We start from the raw sequence: 16,494 nt of genomic DNA on the forward strand, positions 1-16,494 counted from the left end.
TTCTCCCCGGCGATTGGCCGGAGCCCAGTTGCAGCTCCCCCCTCCGCAGCCCTGCAGTAGTACAGCCCGCCGCGGCTTAGGCGGGGCGGGATGGTCCACTAACCGCCGCGCAGGGGGTTCGGGAAGAGCCGGGAGAGGCGGAGGGATCCCCCTGGAATGTTTCCGTCGGGTCCACCCAAAGCGGGGCAGCGCGGATTGGCCGCGGACGCAGGGAGGCGCCTCCGATTGGCTGCCTCTGGGCGCCGGCCCCGCCCCCTCGCCGCGGCCGCCCGAGAGGCCCGGGCCAGAGTTTGCGGAGGGCCGAGCCAGGCACGCGCAGGGCGACGGCGCGGCTCAGGTGAGTGTCCCCCGCCTGCGAGGTGCCGCCGCCCCGTCGGGGGTGGGGTGCAGCGCCGACCCTGGGGTCGCGGACCCGCGAGGATCCAGCAGATCGTGCGAGGAGGGGCCGGCTGCGTGGACGCAGCTGGAGGTCGAAACTGGGCGCGGGGATGCCCCAGACCCCTTCGCAGCGGGACAACTCCCTTCCGGCTGGTGGCAGGGGACCAGCGCCTCCCGCCGCTGGACTGGGGGCTCCCGCCGTGCCCTTGCCATTCTTTCCTTGGCTGGATCGTCTGGTTCTGGTGTAGACAGGCGGGGGTCGGTATTTCTGACTCTTCCCGGGATACCGTTCCAAAGCTGGGGGGACGCGGCGAGGACCGAGGTCTGGATGATGATGGTGATGATGATGATGAAACTCACCCTAGCCAGCCTTACTGAGACTTCCTTGTCAGCCATTTACATGAGGATCACTGAATCCAAACACCTCATGGGAGGGGCTTTCAACTTCTTTCAGAGGTGCGGTAGCATGCCCAGAGAGGTGGAGTGATGTGCCCAAGGTCACACAGCTAGTAAGTGGCAGATCTGGGTCTCCGAACCGTGCCTTAGGGTCCAGAACTAGAGTCTCGTCCACTAGCCCAGATGCCCAGTGACTCCAGGGCTTAGGTGTTCGTGACCAGCTCCTGAGCTCAGCCCCACCCCACACTCACATCTGGGCTACACCTGCTAGTCTACGCTTTCTGCCCACCCAGAGCTCCCAGAGCTCTCCAGACACCAGCACTCAAACAAGAAGCTGGCTCGTGTCCCTTCTCCCCTGGGCTGCAAAGGAAAGGCCTGAGTACCTGGGGGTCCTGAGAGAGACCAATGTCCAAGGAAATGGGCAGGGAGCCAAGATGCTGGAGTCCCGGGCATGCAAGGCCTCCTGGCCTCTGGGCAGCCTGCGCCAGGACTGGGCAGTGGGCGGTTTCCCCGGAACCACTCAGGGGCCGGTTTTTCAAGAATGAATCAGAGGCCTCCTGCCTTCCTCCTCTCCAAAGCAATACATTGCTGGAGGGGGGAGCCAGGGTGTGGTGTGCCCCCCACCAGCTCACATGGGCTCCTGGGAACCCCTTCCCTACTTCCTGCTCCCCGCACTTTGCTTCTGGGTGGTCTAGTTGCTAAGTTTCAGGGCCTTCCCAGAGACGAGAGGGTGGGGGTGTGCTGGAATTCCGCTCAACCTGTTTGATGCCCAAAAGCTCCTCTTCATGGGTAATTGGTGTTGTGGGAACTACCTGGCTCACAGCAGGCACGTGAGGGTGGGGCCCAGGCAGTGAAGTGAGGCTATAAGACACACGTTCATTCATCCTAAGGTTTGGGGGGCTTTTCTGGCAGTGCTGGGATGGAAGCCAGAACCTTGCACATACTAGGCAAGTGCTGTACCTCGGAGCTAGATCCCCAGCCCTTACAAGTATTTATTGAACACCTACTGTGTGTTAGGCACTGAGGTTGGCTCCAAAGGATACCATGGTGAGCACCACGAAAATCCTGCTTTCGGGGAGGGGCCTTCTAGTGGAGGCAGAACAGGCAACAGACAAGTTAATAAGAACATAGAGGAGATCACTTCAGGTCTGGCTTAAGTGCTATGAATAAAATATGAAGGAGTGGCATCATAGAGAGTAGCTATGGGCTGGGGGTGTGCTCCAAGAAGGTGGCTTTTTTGGTGGCAGTGGGATGGAACCCAGGGGTGCTCTACCCCTGAGCCACACCTGCACACCCTTTTTGTTTTTTGATTTTGAGATGGAGTCTACATTAAGTTGCTAAGGTTGGCCTTGAACTTGTGATTCTCCTACCTCAGCCTCCCGAGTTGCTGGGATCAGGCGTGTGCCGTGGCAGGTGAAGAAGGTGGCTTTTGGAGTTGAGACCTGAACAAGAAGGGGTCAGCCCCGCAGAGATCAGGCAAAGATCAGGCACAGGCGGGGCGCAGCCTCGGGGCTGCGCGGATCCAGGAACAGTGTGCTTGGGCAGAAGATGGAGTCAGAGGGGTGATTCTGCAGGAGTCTGTGGGTCCGGGTGGGGGTTTTGTTGTGTGTGCTCTTTTCCCCCTGTAAGGTGGGATCCTGTTGTAAGATCTGAGGCAGAGGAGCAATGTCATCTGGTTTACATTTTAAAATAGAGACACAAAGTTAAATAACAGCCTGATGCTGGAGGACAGCAGTTGTGTCAGGGCAGCATGTAATTAAGTCCGCAGGCCTGAGCCGACTGGACCATAGAGGCTGGTCCAGCAGGCTAGAGCAAGCCAGGAAGGCTGCCTGGAGGAGGTGCTTCGAGTAAGCCTCAGCAGACACAGAGGACAGGGGTGCTCCTGGGCAGAGGAGGGAAAGCCTTTGAACAGTAGGAAGGACAGCAGTGGCTGGGGTCTAGCTCCAGGGTGGAATGCTTGCCCAGCTCGCGCGAGGCTCCGCCAACGATCCCAGCTTCCCTAAGTGGCAGAACAAAGTGCCAGCGGGTCACGTGCGGGCACACGCGCGGATTCCTAGAAGCACTCCCAGAGACAGGAATTCTGCCCGTTTTTCAGGTGAGGAAACTGAGGCCCCATGAAGTGAAGTGACTTACCCACGGCCGCGTGGCTGGTAAGTGGCAGGGGTGGGATTTGAATCCAGACCAGGATGCCTCTAATGGCCCCGTTTCCCTCTCCACCAGTGCTCCCCTTGCATAGGACACCGGGCTGGCCGACCCCAGGGCTGTGGTGTGGTCAGAAAGAGTAAGGAGGTTGGGAAGGGTGTGTGACACTTGGGAAGTGGGGATCCTGGAAGTTGGAAATTTGGGTCATGGTGACTGACTGAAGGACGGTATTGATGGAAATTGTTTAATAATCATCAATACTTATAGACCTTTATTATGTGCCAAGAACTGTTCCAAGCACATGCGTAGTTTCCTTATAGCTCAGAGAGGTTAAGCTACTTGCCCCGAATCACACAGCTAGTGAGAGGGGAAGCCAGGTGCCAGACACATGTTCTCAGCATCCTACCTTCCAGCAGATGGATCGGGGGTAGTGACGATGACAATTGGTGAAGGGTGGGTTTTTTACTTTTTTCTCCATTCCTTCCCGTTTTCCTTCCTTTCTTTCTCATCATTAAGTTTGCGGAAATAACATGAGGGCGCAGTACTGTTTTTTTCATTGAGATTTTTTTTTTGGTCAAATATTTAGTGAGTGCCTACTGTGTGCTGGACTCTGTGATGGCTGTTGTGGTAGAGAAATGAGGGGAGCAATAAAAGACTGGTATCCAGAGTATATAAAGAGTTCCCCCAGGCTGGGGCTGGGGCTCCGGGGTAGAGCGCTCGCCTCGCACGTGCGAGGCCCTGGGTTCGATCCTCAGCACCACATAAAAATAAGTGAAATAAAGGTGTCGGGTCCAACTACAACTAAACAATAAATATTAAAAAAAGAGTTCCCCCAAATCAGTAAGAACAGAACTAGGCCACACAGTTTAAACCGACCGTGCATTAAAGGGGAGGGGGCCAAGGCTTACGCAGGCAGGTCACCAAGGCCAGTCCCGAGGCCCAGTAAGTGTCTGGGAAGGTGTGTGCGCCCTGGTCGCCAGGGGAGTGCAAACGGATCCACGGGGAGGCTGAGGGAGACGTGCCAGGCAAACTGCGAGCAAGGGGCCGGGGGGCCACACACGTGGGACTTGTGCCTTTGCGGGGGAGACAAGACCCTCTTGGGGCAGGGTCTCCAGCCCGCAGCCCTTCAGTGTCACAGAGCCAGGCCCGGGGACTGTGGAGCCAGGGAGCTTGGGGTCACTCGTTCCTCCGACAGGTGTTTCCTGAGTGCCCGCTCGGAACCAGACTCCGCTCTGGGCACTGAGTGTAGAGGGGACAATACAGCTGCGTCCCGCCCTTCCAGAAGACAGACAGTGACAGGGTCTGTGGACAAAATGCGTATTCCGCCTGAAAGACAGAGGGAGTGAGTCACAGCAGGGGGAGCGGCCAGTGGAGGGCCCAAGGCTGGACTGTGTCGAAGGGAGGGAGGGGGTGACAGGTCTGTGGGCCACAGGGGAAGGTGGCAGAGGATGGGTGTGAGGTGACATCTGTTTCACAGGTCATTTGGCTGCTGTCTTGACAAGGCTCTGCGGGGCGAGGGCAGACCAGAGGCCCCAGGAGGCAGCCTGTGGTGTGGGTGAGTGAGGGTGCGGCCAGGGGCGCGGGGAGTGCCTGAGCAAGGGTGGACAGGGAGTGGCACCAGCAGATGGGCACCGACCCATGAGGTGGGTAGGACGTTCCCCTTGAGGATCAGCAGCCGAGGCCCAGGGAGGTGGAGCCCTCGGGGGACAGATTCATGGTCGTGAACTTGGGTTTGGGAGTCAGACTGCAGGTGCCTCTTGGCTCTGCGACTTTGGACATGGGACTTAAAAGTAAAATCTAGCTGGGTGCCGTGGCACTGGCCTGTAATCCCGGTGACCTGGGAGGCTGAGGCAGGAGGATTGCAAGTTCCGGGTCAGCCTGGGCAATTTAGCTAGATCCTGTCTCAAAATCAAAATTAAAAGTGCTGGGGCTGTAGCTCAGCAGTAGAGTGCTTGCCTCGTACATGTGAGGCACAGGCACTCGGTTCGATCCTCAGCACCACATCAAAATAAGTCAATAAAATAAAGGCATCGTGTTTATCTACAATTAAAAAAATCTTAAAAAATTAGAAACTAGATATGGGGTTAGAAATGATGGTGGAATGTGTTGGACATCACTATCCAGAGTCCATGTATGAAGACACGGATTGGTGTGAATATACTTGTATACCACCAGAAAAATGAAAAATGGTGCTCTGTGTGCGTAGTAAGAATTGTCATGCATCCCACTGTCAAATATAAATTAAAAAAATAATTTAAAAAATGTTAGAACTAAAATAGAAAGGGCTGGGACGCAGCTCAGTGGTAGAGCGCCCCTGGGTTCAGTCCCCAGAACCACAAAACAAACAAAAAAGTGAAACCTGAGCCCTGCCCCAAATGACCAGGCGGCTGCTCCTGCTCGGGTTACCTCTTCTCCTCTCACCTCCTCCCATTTACTCTGTGGCTCAGACCCCTCCCATCTCCTGAGGTCCAGAGGCCCTGTGTGCTGTGTGCCCTGTCACCTCTCTGCCCTCCCCTCCCCTGTGCTGACCCACACAGGCCTCCTCCCCATTCCCCAAACAGGCCAAGCATGTCCCCACCTCTGGGCCTTTGCACCAGTTCCTGAACATTCTTGCCCCAGATCTTCTCAGGGGGCTTCCTCCTGTCCCTCACGTTCACCTTCACTTGCTCAGAGGCCCTCCTCGACCTTGTGCTCAGAATTAGTCTTGATTTATTGTCTTCCTAGCACTATTAGGGCCACTTAGCGTCACTAAGTTGCTGAGATTAGGACTCAAATTTGCGACCCGATCCTCGTGCCTCAGTCTCCCGTGTCACTGGGGTTACAGACATGTCCATGCCCGGCATACAGTCATGTCCACTTAACAGTGAGGATACTCCCTGAGACCCTCTTCATTAGGCAAGTCTGTCAATGTGAATTAGCATATTAGAACTGACAGTAGGGGTTCCCACACTGGCTGGCTCTAGACTGTGTTTTCTGAGGAGTATGGTCAGAGCCCCAGCTAGCTTAAGTAGCTCCCGTAGGTGAATGGGAAAAAGACCCGCCTTTCTCCTGGCAGACACCGCCACACCAGGTATGTAGTTTGGCAGACAGAAGGCAGACTGAAACTCAGTCCTGCCTGATATCTTGGTTTAGTACTTTTGCCCAATAGACAACCTGTAGAAGTGCCCTGGTGTTCCTGCCCTGGTCTTATTAAAATGATAAGTGGAATGTACTAAGTACCCCCTCCAAATGTTTCCTTAAAGGGAGGGAGAAAGAGAGAAATAAACAAACAGGAAGAATAAAGAAGAAGATAGTCATATCCACTTAACAGTGAGGATACTTCCTGAGACACACATCATTAGGCAATTCTGTCATTGTGCAAACAGCGGTTTCACTTACACAGACTATGATGCCCCTAGGTGATCTTATCTTGAGGGACCACTATTGTATATGTGTTTCTTTGTCCACTGAAATGTCATGCATCACATGACCATAAGTCCATCGGGACAGGTTTTGCTGCCATAACAAACATCCCCCAAATATTAGTGGTTGGACCAACCAAGGTTTAGGTTTTGTTCTTGCTGTGCATCCACTGGAGCTCAGCAAGAGGTTGTATTTATTGTAGTCTCCCAGAGCCTGGCCTCACGGAGTTGCCACCATATCACATGTGGCCGATCACCCTGCCCGAGGCTGATGACCCCATGAATTAAATGCTCCAGCTCAGAATGTCACATATTGCTTCCTCTTATAACTCATTGGCCAGAGGCAGTCCTGTGCCTGTCCCATCCCAGGAGGATCAGTAAGTGCCATCTGCCTGTGTGCTTTGATGGGGGAGACCCCAACTTTTTGCACACCTCATTGATGACTGTGACTGATAGGAAGATGAAGGAAGGCCTCGTTTCCAGCCTCCATTCTCCCCATCTGTTAAGTGGACGTGATTATCACATGATGTGGTCTCTGCGTTGTAGTGTGGGGTGAGGACTGAGGTCGCAGGCAGTTGCACAGAGTCGTGGTAGATACTAGCTGGGGTTACTTCTGTACAGTTCAACACCAAGTCGAGAATTCCGACCAAGACTCATCTGTGTTCTGAAGAGTCGCTCCGCCATGTCCATGGGTTCTACGTCCACCGATTCCACCAATAGTGGATGGAATACCTGGGGAAAAAGTTGGCGTCTATACTGAACAACTGGACACAGACTCTAACTTATTCCCTAAATAATATAATGCAACAAACTGCCAGGTGCGGTGTCACACACCTGTCATCCCAGTGGCTCTGGAGGCTGAGGCAGGAGGATCTCGAGTTCAAGGCTAGCCTCAGCAATTTAGCGAGGCACTAAGCAACTCAGTGAGACCCTGTGTCTAAATAAAATACAAAATAAGGCTGGGGATTGGCTCAGTGGTGGAGTGCCCCTGAGTTCAAATCCCTGGTACCAAAAACATATGTATATATAATGTAACAACTTTTTTTTTGGAACCAGAGATTGAACCCAGGAGTGCTTGACCACTGAGCCACAGCCTCACCTTTTTTTATTTCCTCTCCTTAAGTTGCTTAGGGCCTCACTAAATTGCTGAGGCTGGCCATGAACTTTCAATCCTTCTGCTTCAGCCTCCTGAGCTGCTGGAATTACAGGCGTGTGTGTCACCACACCCAGCTGTAACAATGATTTTTATAGCACTGGTATCTTGTAAGGTATTTTAAGTCATCTACAGTTGATTGAAAGTCTCAGGAGAGGCTGGGGAGAGGCTGGGGTGTCGCTCAGCAGTAGAGCAGGCACCTGGCAGGCACAGGGCCCTGTGTCCCATCCCCAGCACCATAAAATATAAAAATAAATAGTTAAAAATAAGATATGGAAGGATGGGCCTGTGCAAAGAAACTCCATTTTATATCCGGGACTTGAGCATCCAAGGGGCTCAATGTCATCGAGGGGTCCTGGAACCAGTCCCCACGATACTGAGGGGCAAGTGCACATCGGGTGGTACTCGTGGGGGGGCACCCGAGTCCTACCGGCCCCTGAGCCCTGCCTCCCGTCTGCAGATCTCCTGGGTGTACCCCCACTTCTCCCTGCTCATGCCGCTGGGACTGGGGCGGCGGAAAAAGGCACCACCCCTGGTGGAAAATGAGGAGGCTGAGCCCGGCCGTGGCGGGCTGGGCGTGGGGGAGCCGGGGCCCCTGGGCGGAGGTGGGGCAGGGGGGCCCCAAATGGGCTTGCCCCCCCCACCCCCGGCCCTGCGGCCCCGCCTCGTGTTCCACACCCAGCTGGCCCACGGCAGCCCCACGGGCCGCATCGAGGGCTTCACCAACGTCAAAGAGCTGTACGGCAAGATCGCCGAGGCCTTCCGGCTGCCAGCCGCCGAGGTACCTGTGGAGGGCCGAGCAGGGCGCCAGGGTCCCTAGCGGTGAGCCGGGGCTCAGGTGCCACCGCTGTGGGTGCAGAGGTGGTGTCCCCCTCGATGGTGGGGAGCCGGGGTCACTGGTGGAAGCCGCACTCCTGTCAGGCCTTTCCAGGTCTGTGCCCCCAGAGACTGTGTGGGCTGGAGGCCTGACCCCGGGGCTGTGGGGGCAGAAGAGAGGCTGGCAAGGAGACAGCGGTGGGCTGGGCAGTAAGTGGGCACAGGCAGGGAGGAGGGGGTCTGCCCCTTGATTCACTCCCCAGGCACTCACCGAGTTGCACCCTGTGCCCGGCTCCAGTCCCTGGCAGCAGGAGGGAGTTGTTGTTAGGACAGAAGTCCTAGAGCTCAGAGGGCGCCCGGGCCCTGGGGTGGAGACCCCTAGCCCTTTGCCAACCCCCGCCCTCCCCCCCAGGTGTTAGCAGAGGGGCCCGGGGAGGGAAGCCAGGGACGAGCATCTCCCACCCTGCAGGTGATGTTCTGCACCCTCAACACCCACAAGGTGGACATGGACAAGCTCCTGGGGGGCCAGATCGGGCTGGAGGACTTCATCTTTGCTCACGTCAAGGGGCAGCGCAAGGAGGTGGAAGTGTTCAAGTCGGAGGACGCTCTGGGGCTCACCATCACAGACAACGGCGCTGGCTATGCCTTCATCAAGGTGCCTGGGTGGTCCGGGCACCAAGTCCTGGGCCCAGGGCAGGCCATGGGCCCCAGGTAGAACCGCCAGGGCTGATGACCCCTCTCCTTCCCAGCGCATCAAGGAGGGCAGCGTCATCGACCACATGCAGCTCATCAGTGTGGGCGACATGATCGAGGCCATTAATGGGCAGAGCCTGCTGGGCTGCCGGCACTACGAGGTGGCCCGGCTACTCAAGGAGCTCCCCCGAGGCCGCACCTTCACCCTGAAGCTCACGGAGCCTCGCAAGGCCTTCGGTGAGGGGCTGCCTCCTGCACCCCGCCCGCCCTGACCCTGCTCTCGGCCCCCTCCGCCTGCAGTGCCCGGAGCCACCAGCAGATGGCGGCCGTGCCTGGCTGGCTGCAGGGGAGGGCGGGAAGCTCCGCCCCGCCCCAGGAGAGGGCGCTGGCTCCCCGCCCAGCCGGGGAGCAGGGGCCAGGGGGGGTAGGAGGAAGTTGCCCCCACACCCCGCTTCCAGGAACCATGAGCCCAGCCAAGCGCCCCCAGCCCTGAGAAGCCAGGCTTGGCTGCCCTGTGCCCGCACCCCCACTTCTCCATCTGGCTTCACTAACTCCCAGGAATGGGCCCCAGGCCCCTGGGGGGGGGGTGGAGGACTCTGAAGCCTTTCCCTGGGCAGACGGGGCCGGTCTGTGGCCGGCAGCTATGGCCCCCACCCCCAGGCCGTGGGGACAGTACTCAGGCCAGTTCCCATCCCCTCTCTATTCCTCGGGGAGGAGAAGTGGCCCCCCTGGTCTCCTCTCGCTTTCTCCAGGCCTGGGCTCCGGCCCCCGACCCCGGGGTCCTGGAGAAGCTTGGAGAAGGTGGGGAGGGGGTTCGCTGAGGCCAGAAGGCTGGTCTCTGGCCAGGGCCTGCTGAATTCCATCTCCCCTCCTCCCCCTCTCCTCTTCCCTGCCTCCCACAGACATGATCAGCCAGCGGTCAGGGGGGGGCCGCCCCGGCTCCGGCCCACAGCTGGGCACCGGTCGAGGGACCCTCCGGCTCCGATCCCGGGGCCCTGCCACAGTGGAGGATCTGGTGAGTGATCTACCCAGCCCCAGCCCCTAGCCCTTCATGTCGTGGCTGGTGAGGGGACTCTGGGCAGCCTGCCTGGATTCACATCCACTCCTGCCCCCCCTGAACTCGGGGAACTCACACCAGTGGGCCTCGGTTTCCCCACTGTGAAATGGGAGTCGTAATAGCAAATGTCATGGATGAAAAGATATGTGAAGCCCTGAAAAGGGCACTTTTAAAGGCACTAAATAAGTACCGTGACAGTTCTGTTCCTGTTATGATGACGTCCCTGTCCCTGCTCCCCCCCCCCCCCCAGCCCTCAGCCTTCGAGGAGAAGGCCATTGAAAAGGTGGATGACTTGCTGGAGAGCTACATGGGAATCAGAGACACGGAGCTGGGTAAGCCGCTGGGTAGGGAGGGTCCCGGCCTGGGAGGGTCTTGGGGAGGGGGCTTCTCCAACCATCTGTGCCTCCACCTCATCTCCTCCCCCACACAGCTGCCACCATGGTTGAGCTGGGGAAGGACAAAAGGAACCCAGACGAGCTGGCGGAGGCCCTGGATGAACGGCTTGGTGACTTTGCCTTCCCGGATGAGTTCGTCTTTGACGTGTGGGGTGCCATTGGGGACGCTAAGGTTGGACGCTACTAGGACTCCACTGGACCTCATGTGATGACCTGGGCCCAGCCTGGTGGGGATCCCCAGAAGGACACCAGGGCCTGGGCCCAAGTTCTCAGCCTGGGGCAGTAGCTCAGCAACCCGAGGACAATGCGGAGCAGAATTGGGGCCTGCCCCGGCCCCAAGCCAATCGGTACCACCACCCTCCCTGCTTCCCAGCCCGGCTGGGGTCCCCAGCCTCCCTGTCCGGTTCCCCATCTACCTCAGCCGGGCCAGGTGCGTGGGAGGGATGGCCCAATTGGGCGGCTGCCCCTGCCCCCAGCAGTCCCCACCATGGCTGCCAGACTGGTCCCAGGGTCTCTGGGGGCTGTGACCTCTCCAGTTTCCTGCTGCAGGGAATGCAGAAGGGGGGCACCCCCCACTGCCAGCAAATGCAATAATACCCTCCCCTCTGAGAGGAGCCCCTCAACCTGGATTCTGTTACCTCCGCATTTGAAGAGTCTGCTGTGAACCCCCACCTCCCCACACCCTCATGGCCAGGCCCCAAACCAGAGCGGGAGGGAGGGGCTTTGTATCTGAATTTGCGTCTGGAACATAAAGAATCTATCTGGTATTGGACCTGGTGGCCTCGGGTGGGGGGGAGGTGGGCCGTTAGGGAAGAGCACAGCAGCTGAAATCTATCTTCCCCGGGCTCCAAATTGAATTAGGAGCTGGCCGGGCCACCGCCCCCTCCCACTGCCCTGACGAGGCTCCTGGCCTCCAGCCACCAGGCTTCCAGGCAGTGCGGAGATTCCTGGCCTACTAGGGGCTCAGCTCCTGGCCCCCGCCCGCATCTCCCAAGCCAGTGTTGGGCCTGGACGCGCAGGGTCCACAGGCCCCTGGCACGTGACCCCTCCCACGGACATAAACCCGTGGCTTGTTTTGACAACCCACTTCATCCCAGAGGATTGAGGGGATCAAGGAAGGGGAGGGTGGGACCCTGGCCAGACCTGGAGAGAAGGGAGAGGGTTGAAGGAGGGGAGCGGGGCCAGAGGTCTCAGCAGGAATGTTTGGGGGTGAGCGGAGGTGCGAAGCGGGTGGGGAAGGAGCCAGGGGGCCGGGCGGAGGCACAGGCACGGCCTTGGGACGTCCCTGGGCACTTGAGGACTCGGTGTGGCAGTGCCAGGGGACAGCTCCAGGGTGAGGGGTGTGGCTGGTCTTGGGTTCTGTCCGTGTTGATGGCTGGTGACCATGTTGAGCAGGACTGCAGGTGCACGGTATGGGTGGGGGTGTCTGGCTGAGCTGTTGGAGTAGGAGCTGGGAGGTGGCCTCACCGTTTCCAGGGGTGCCCCTCCTTGCGTCTTGGAATGTGCCTGTGGGTCCTCGTATTGCTAGGGAATGTCTTCCCATGGCCTGGAGTGACAGGGACTCTCGCAGAGTCTCAGGTCCTCGATGCTAAGGGGTGTGTTGGAAAGGTCATTTCAGGGGGCTGTGTTTTGAGGTGTCAAGGGAAGCGGCTGGTGTCACAGGGGGTCAGACTTTCCTGCGGCATCTCAACGCCCCCATACATAACCGCAGGGACCTCTGACGCAGCTCCCCTCCAGTCCTCTCCCCTCTCTCCAGCTCTGGCCGGGGTCCTGCCCCTCCCTCCCTTCCCCTCAGTCCTCCAGGAGGGTGCTGCAGGGGGGCTGGGTGCTAGGATGACGCCTCTGAGTGGGGCCAGGAGGCAGCAGTGGCTAGGTCTCAGGGTGAGGCTGTGTGGTGGGCCCCCAGGGGTGCCCATCTCAGGGCACGAGGTGAGGCCGCAGTCGGTCCAGGGTGCGTCTTCGTGCCTTGGGGGCCCCACATGTGCTCAACTCACCCTAAAGCAGGGTGCAGAGGCTGGCCTCATCTCCAGGCTTCCTGGCTCCCCTGGGCCCTCAGCCTCCTCCCTGTCTCGGAGGGTGTGACTCCCCGCCGCCCTGGCCTGGGCTTAAGCCCCTGTGTAAATAGTGGGCGGGTCCCCTGACCAGGCTGGGCCTGACCCAAGCCAGTCCGTCCAAGGCACTGACCACAACCACCCATCTTGATGCCCACAAAGGTTCTGGCAGGTCAGGGAATAGTTGCTGCCCTCCACCACATATTAGGCCAGCCCCCCAACCCTCAAACCTGGTGGAGACAGCACCACCCCTGCAGCCCGCCCAGCTTGCCCTGGGCGACGCTCATATTTTCCAGTGTTTAGATTTTATCCGCTTTATTAATGAGGCAGGCAAGAGGCCCGAGCCCTGGGGGAAAGGGGCTGCTCCCGCCCCACTGGGAGGAGGGGGTCAAGGGGACCAGGCCGACTCTCAGGAGCCTCCCTCCTCATAGAGGAGGAGCTGGGGCCCCCAGTGGTCTCCACCCATTGCCAGGAGGACAGACTGGGGGTCTCTGCCACTCCAGGCCCCCAGCAGGCGTACAAGGGGTGGAGCGGTCCCTGGAGGCCAGCAGGGCTGCCGGTGGAGGCGAGGAGCCGCCCCAGGAAGAGGGAGGGAGGGAGCGGCCGCCCAGAGAGCCAGGCGCAGCGGGCGTGGGCAGCCGGGCCTGAGCGGTGGGCCATGGGGACCCAGCGTCCCAGCGCTGGGTAAGAAGGCTGGGTTCAGGGTTGGGTTTGGGGATGAGCATGGGGCCTTGGCTACTTTGGTTGATACTGCTGTGTTCCCTGGATCTCAGTCCCTGTGTGTCTGTCCTTGGGTCTTACTCTGTCCATCCACCTTTCCCTCTGGCCCAGGGTGAAATCCAGCCTTTTACCCCCCACCACCAGAGTGTGGTGGAGTGGGAGGGGGAGAGGGAGGCAGGATGTGGGTCTCCCTGAGGTCTCTGGGACAGGGAGGGGTTGTGGGCCTCCAGGTGAGGTGGTGGTCAGGGATGGTGCTCGGTGAGAGAGCAGTGGAGCCCAGAGACCACCGTGGAGGACCGAGTTGGCCATGGGCACAGATATGACCCCAGGGCCCAGAGACGAGGTTCTGGGAGAGTGCCATGGAAGCCAGAGATGGGACTGTGGGGACAAAGACATGACTATAAAGATACAACGCCATCAAAGCAAAAAATGGGACCAGGCTGTGAGAAACAGAGATGGTCCACAGACAAGAGATGGGGCTGTGGGGGGAGGGTTATGGGGACAGAGACAGTGCCATGGGGGGTCAGAGATGGGTCCATGGGGAAGGGGATGTCTGTGATAGTGAAGTTGGAGCTGGGGACATCAAGAATGGGACTGAAGTGAAGGTGACATGGTGAAGGTCAGTGCGGGCACCTTCGAGCAGCCTGTCCCTGGGGTCAGAAATAGGTGTCCCAGATGGGGCCTGGGCCAGGAGTTTGCTGTGCTGTAAAAATGGAAAATGGGGGTCAGAGGTGGATCTCTGGAGTGCAGAAGTGGGGCAGAGACCTGGGGTGCTGGTCCAGGGCAGCCTTAGAGTGGTGGGCATATGGGAAGGAGGCGGCAGAAAGGAAGGAGGAGCAAGAGATGGGCTAGTGAGGGGCGGGGGCATCAGAACAGCTAGGGTCATCTGGAGTTGCCACAGGCAAAAGGGCCTTGGGGTCAGATGGGTTCTGGTGAGATGGGACAGTCAATCCGCGGTCTCCCGCGGTGTCCCTCCCGCCTCACTTGCCTTCATCTCCTCTACCCAGCCCTCCTGGCGCCTGACATGAGTCTTTGCGGGCCCCTTAACCGGAGCCTGGCCGGCGAGGCTACCACATGCTCGGCGCCCGGGATCCCCAACGTGTCGGCGGTGCCGCCCTTGGGTGGTACGGGCGGATCACCAGCGCTGCCCATCTTCTCCATGACGCTGGGTGCAGTGTCCAACGTGCTGGCACTGGCGCTGCTGGCTCAGGCCGCAGGCCGCCTGCGGCGCCGCCGCTCGGCCGCCACCTTCCTGTTGTTCGTCGCTAGTCTGCTGGCCATCGACCTGGCGGGCCACGTGATCCCGGGCGCACTAGTGCTGCGCCTGTATGCTGCGGGGCGCACACCGGCCGGGGGGGCCTGCCACTTCCTGGGTGGTTGCATGGTCTTCTTCGGCCTGTGCCCGCTCCTGCTGGGCTGCGGCATGGCAGTGGAGCGCTGTGTGGGTGTCACCTGGCCTCTGCTCCATGCCGCGCGCGTCTCGGTGGCCCGCGCGCGCTTTGCGCTGGCCGCATTGGCCGCTGTGGCCTTGGCGGTGGCGCTGCTCCCGCTAGCACGCGTGGGTCGCTATGAGCTGCAGTACCCTGGCACCTGGTGTTTTATTGGCCTCGGGCCACCCGGCGGCTGGCGTCAGGCGCTGCTTGCCGGCCTCTTCGCAGGCCTCGGCCTGGCTGCGCTACTCGCTGCGCTAGTGTGCAACACTCTCAGCGGCCTGGCCCTGCTGCGCGCCCGCTGGCGCCGCCACTCCGGACGTTTTCCCCAGGCCTCCCGCCCAGATAGCCGCCGACGCTGGGGGTCACGAGGCCTCCGCTCGGCCTCCGCCTCATCTGCCTCATCCATCGCTTCAGCCTCCCCAGCCCTCCGCAGTTCCCGGGGCGGAGGCTCAGCACGCAGAACCCGCGCCCACGACGTGGAGATGGTGGGCCAGCTCGTGGGCATCATGATGGTGTCGTGCATCTGCTGGAGCCCGCTGCTGGTGAGGGGCACAAGAGCCCCTCAAGTCACATGCCTTCCCCGGCCCCACCCACTCTTCTCTATCCCTATAGACCCTCACCCAGCCAAGGCTCCACCCCTTTAAGACCCCACCTGCCAGGAAGGCGACCCTTTGCCTTCTCGTTGGCGTCCGTTCTCCCAGCCCCGTTCTCTTGGTCCTTCCAGGGGTCTGTGTGAGCCGCCCCGACCTACACCGGCCCCCAAGCCCCTCTCCCCTAGCCGCCTCCTCCCTCTTTCGTGGCTTCCCTTTCTCCTGTGTGCTTGGGGAGACTTGGCCCTTGTATCCCTTCTGGCCGACGCCCCCACTTCTGGAGGCCTTTGCTTCTGCACCCCTCCTTCCACAGCTCTTTCCCACATAGATAACCATTTAAGGTCCCCATGACACTCTGCCCCTCCCCCAACCTCCTTCCAGCCATGCCCCACCCACCCCAGCCTCACCCTCCCGCCCCTTCTCTAACACCCGTCGCACGGCTCACACCAGCTTTCCCCGCAGGTGTTGGTGGTGCTGGCCATCGGGGGCTGGAACTCCAGCTCGCTGCAGCGGCCGCTATTTCTGGCCGTGCGCCTTGCTTCCTGGAACCAGATCCTGGACCCCTGGGTGTACATCCTGCTGCGCCAGGCCGTGCTGCGCCAAGTGCTTCGCCTTCTGCCTTCAAGGGCTGGCGCCAAGGGCGGCCCCGCGGAGTTGGGCCTAACCCGGAGCGCCTGGGAGGCCAGCTCTCTGCGCAGTTCCCGGCAGAGTGGTCTCAGCCACTTCTGAGTGCGCCCGAAGGCTAAGCCATCCAAAGTGCTCAGCGCAGCCAGCGCCTTTGAGGAACCAGAGTTTTGTCCCGTCGGGGCTGCAGCACACACTGGGGCCGCGTGGGGGCGGCAGAGGATCCGTGTGCGCCTCGAGACCGGTGCAGTTCCGAGGCTTGCCACGCGAGGGCGCAGACACCCGACGCTCAGTTGTCCAGCTGGGAATCCAGAGCCAAAGCCACAGGAGCATGCGCTCAACGCCAGGGCCCCAGCTCCGCAGTGACTAGAGCAAGAGTGTTTGGGGGACACTTTCTGTCACTGCGGCCGCCAAGACAGATTCTGTTCATTAGATCCTGAGCTCCTCCCAAACAGTCCCAAGACCTATGCCCAAGCCATGCACCATCATGGCCTCGAACTCCCAAAGCCTCCAACAGGACCCTGACGCCCCTCCCATCGCGGCTCACCACTCCTCCCACCACAACAGCCCTCAGTCCCACCCTCCCCCGACCCTCTTCAAATGAACCCCCACCGATCTGCCCCATCACCTGGCCCTACCTCCAAG

The 16,494-nt window shown here is 59.7% G+C and overlaps 2 protein-coding genes across 5 annotated transcripts; both read left to right on the forward strand.

The window, feature by feature from the left end:
- The first annotated feature begins 283 nt into the window (after positions 1-283).
- On the forward strand, positions 284-11,179 carry Gipc1 (GIPC PDZ domain containing family member 1). Of its 4 annotated transcripts, XM_026399615.2 has the most exons (9): positions 284-337; positions 2,870-2,924; positions 4,394-4,471; positions 7,931-8,251; positions 8,756-8,941; positions 9,036-9,216; positions 9,882-9,994; positions 10,287-10,368; positions 10,467-11,179. In XM_026399615.2, the coding sequence occupies exons 4-9, from the start codon at positions 7,964-7,966 to the stop codon at positions 10,616-10,618; spliced, it is 1,002 nt and encodes a 333-aa protein (XP_026255400.1). In that variant the 5' UTR covers positions 284-337; positions 2,870-2,924; positions 4,394-4,471; positions 7,931-7,963; the 3' UTR covers positions 10,619-11,179. The 4 variants fall into 4 exon arrangements, with proteins under 4 accessions (XP_026255400.1, XP_026255402.1, XP_026255401.1 ...); XM_026399616.2 differs by lacking the exon at positions 2,870-2,924 and having other exon boundaries at positions 301-337; XM_026399617.2 differs by lacking the exons at positions 2,870-2,924; positions 4,394-4,471 and having other exon boundaries at positions 289-337.
- A 1,625-nt stretch (positions 11,180-12,804) lies between these two features.
- Ptger1 (prostaglandin E receptor 1) lies at positions 12,805-16,483 on the forward strand. The gene is made up of 2 exons (XM_026399693.2): positions 12,805-15,177; positions 15,688-16,483. Exons 1-2 carry the CDS (start codon positions 14,125-14,127, stop codon positions 15,952-15,954), a joined length of 1,320 nt encoding a protein of 439 aa, XP_026255478.2. The 5' UTR covers positions 12,805-14,124; the 3' UTR covers positions 15,955-16,483.
- The last annotated feature ends 11 nt before the right edge of the window (positions 16,484-16,494 follow it).

This window comes from Urocitellus parryii, chromosome 3 (assembly GCF_045843805.1).
Source record: "Urocitellus parryii isolate mUroPar1 chromosome 3, mUroPar1.hap1, whole genome shotgun sequence".
In the NCBI taxonomy this organism is placed as follows: domain Eukaryota; kingdom Metazoa; phylum Chordata; class Mammalia; order Rodentia; family Sciuridae; genus Urocitellus; species Urocitellus parryii.

What these genes read in the sequence shown, in the direction of transcription:
- Gipc1 (XM_026399615.2), top strand. Translation starts at nt 7,964, where the DNA reads ATGCCGCTGGGACTGGGGCGGCGGAAAAAGGCACCACCCCTGGTGGAA. An exon ending in GGAGCCTCGCAAGGCCTTCG is followed by an intron (nt 9,217 to 9,881) that starts GTGAGGGGCTGC and finishes TGCCTCCCACAG; the next exon opens with ACATGATCAGCCAGCGGTCA. An exon ending in AATCAGAGACACGGAGCTGG is followed by an intron (nt 10,369 to 10,466) that starts GTAAGCCGCTGG and finishes TCCCCCACACAG; the next exon opens with CTGCCACCATGGTTGAGCTG.
- Ptger1 (XM_026399693.2), top strand. Translation starts at nt 14,125, where the DNA reads ATGGGTTCTGGTGAGATGGGACAGTCAATCCGCGGTCTCCCGCGGTGT. An exon ending in TCTGCTGGAGCCCGCTGCTG is followed by an intron (nt 15,178 to 15,687) that starts GTGAGGGGCACA and finishes CTTTCCCCGCAG; the next exon opens with GTGTTGGTGGTGCTGGCCAT.